This window comes from Morone saxatilis, unplaced genomic scaffold, assembly GCF_004916995.1.
Source record: "Morone saxatilis isolate NCDOM2014 unplaced genomic scaffold, NCSU_SB_2.0 Contig12, whole genome shotgun sequence".
Lineage (NCBI taxonomy): Eukaryota > Metazoa > Chordata > Actinopteri > Moronidae > Morone > Morone saxatilis.
In genome coordinates this window covers 28017460-28020129 of record NW_023339674.1, presented here as the reverse complement: position 1 = coordinate 28020129, position 2670 = coordinate 28017460, and the positions used below count along the sequence as shown (strand labels likewise).

Here is a 2670-nt window from a genome sequence, read left to right as displayed (position 1 = left end):
AGTATTGCCACTGTCCAGTTTCTTTGTGTCTGTAAACCTGATTCTTTGTTCTCTAGTTTGCCTGTCAGAATCCGCTTTCTGGTCGTCCACAGTAACATCCTGTCAGTAGTCAGTGAGGTGATTGGCTGGATTTACTTTCTGGCCTGGTCAGTGTCCTTCTATCCACAAGCCTGGGAAAACTGTAAGAGGAAAAGGTAGTGGTTCGATCTGTCCTCTCCCCTTTGTTTCATTCCTCTGTTTTCCATATGGATTCACTCAAATATACTCTTGCTCAAACTAGCAGAAAATGTAGAGGTTCTGAATAATTTTAAGCCTAAAAAAAGGCCAGCTAATCATGCTTTATGTTCTATCTACAGCATCTTTTTTGTAGTTGTCAATGTGGAGTTATTGTCATAGTGAAAAGTAGTTTGAATGTTTACATTTTGAAAGTTTTGCAATAATGATTACATTTGAGTCCCAAAATAAGCCACAGGGGCTAAGCAAAACAAACTATGAAGGCTAAAAGTTCTGATCTGTGTGTTTTCCACAGGTCTGACATATACTTGTTGAATCTGTGCAGAAGAATGTAGTGTTATTTTGTCAGTGGCTTGTGAACCAAGGCAAAGTAGAGACAGAAGAGTTGTATCCCAAAAATGTAAAGCTTCGTAACTTTTTCATATTTGCTGAAACTTTCACTGTATTCTGACAGTTGTGCATAGGAAAGATAAGACAGAGTAGTGCTCCTTATGGCATTTGCAAGAATCCCCTGGACCTGAATGAAAACAACCAATCAGAGCCGAGAAAGATAAAGATAGACGGTTTTGGTTAGTGTCTTGAGGATAGATGATTGTTGAGTCTCATTCCTAAATTGGAAATTGATGACCTGCGACTATCAATCATATTTTCTTTGCGGTGACTTTGGCTCAGGAAGTCATCCACTTATCAGAAGGTTGGCGGCTCGATCCTCGGCTCCTCCCGCAGCATATGAATATGTATGAATACCCTTAGTTTCTGTTTCTGATGAGCATCTGTTACCTTACATGGCAACCTCTGCCATCAGTGTATGAATGTGCATGAATGGGTAAATGTGGCATTTTAACTCTGGTTGTTTTCTTTCAGGCATGGTGAATTATCGCAAATGCAATTAGCAACTCTAGAAGGAGCCAGAGGACAGATTATCTGTCTTATGTACTGCTGTCAGGATATAGAGAAAGTTTCAGCGAATATAACAAAACGTTATTTTTACAAAAGTTAACTACTCCCGCTTTAACCATTACAAATGTGAGCACCTTTACCCTGACAGTGTTAACATACGGATTAATGTGTTTAAGTGTTTTGGGGGCAATGTTTGTCTTTGTTGGATAGGCAGTGATAGTTGACACTAATTGAGGGGAGTGTAAATTTCCAAATAATTTAACGTGATGTTTCCTGGAGAGAACTCTGTAGTGAACTCTGTGACTCTGGCACTAATTATATACTAATAGAGACAGAATTCTTTTGGCACCCTTGAAAAAAAATCTGTCTTTTAAATGCCAATGTTAGCAAATAAACAGCAGGTCAGGGGAACATAAAAATTTTACATATGCAGCCACACATACAATTTAAAATATATGAAGTTTCTAATCAAAAATAAATGAATAATGAATAATTATTTACTTGGGTTTAAATAGAGCTTTTGATAATAGACATTGAGCATGCCTTTTGCAAAACGTGTCTGTCATAGATACCAAAAGTTTAGCCCTGCAGTGGGTATCAAGACAGGTGACACTTAAGCACCTTTAAGTTAAGATAAGGTATTATTATACTTTATTGATCCCACACTGGGGACATTTACTCCTTTCAGCAGCTCCAGATACAACACAGTAGATAGAAAATACACAATAATAAAAAATTAAAAAATAGAGTAAAAGTTATATGTAAACTATACACAGCTTTTTATATACAGATGTGATTGATATGGAACATTGATATACAGATGTGACTAGAATGGAACATTTCAGCTGCTTCAGCGGCCTAACCCCACCGTATATCTGCATTGTATCTGCTCAGGCTGGTACCACATTACATACTTATTTCCTGAAAATGTAATTATTACAAATGTGGGCATGTTAATCATGATACTCTGAATATAATTTTGGGGCATTTTTTGTCTTTGTTAGACAGTTGACAGTCACTGTTTTTTTAAGTGTTGGAAAATACACATGGTTCATATCTTCTTTTTTTTGCCTTTTGATTACAGTATGATCGATTGTAATTAGAAAATCAATCAATTTAGAAATTGCTTCTAAATATATTTTGGTGGCATTTCTTCAATCTTTTGCTTTACTTCTGGTCTAATGGGACTTTAGAACCATCTCTTTCTGAGCCCCTCTCTCTCTTTCTCATATGTTTAAATAGGTTTGATCTGCAAATGCAGAAAAAAAAATTCACAGGCAAATAATACTTTGTATTCAGTGTTGTAGGTCTCAACTTTGACTTCCTGGCTCTCAACCTAACTGGCTTCATCGCTTACAGTGTCTTCAATATAGGGCTTTTCTGGGTGCCTTATATAAAGGTAAGTTCATCCTTTTTAAAAGGGCATTTTACTGTTTATATACATGTAGATGGTAAATGGTAAATGTACTTGTATAGCGCCTTTCTAGTCTTCCGACCACTCAAAGCGCTTTTCACAAAATTCATGTCTGACCAGCT

At 36.6% G+C, this 2670-nt stretch overlaps 1 protein-coding gene across 2 annotated transcripts in view; it reads left to right on the top strand.

Annotated features, from left to right (window-relative positions):
- Nucleotides 1-2670, top strand: part of ctns (cystinosin, lysosomal cystine transporter) — a gene marked incomplete at its 5' end in the record, with an annotated part of 8331 nt that overhangs the window by 1494 nt on the left and 4167 nt on the right. The window contains 2 exon segments of one of the 2 annotated variants that reach the window (XM_035652947.1): nt 57-194; nt 2434-2533. In XM_035652947.1, the coding sequence (XP_035508840.1) occupies nt 57-194; nt 2434-2533 (238 nt within the window). 2 annotated transcript variants of the gene reach the window in all.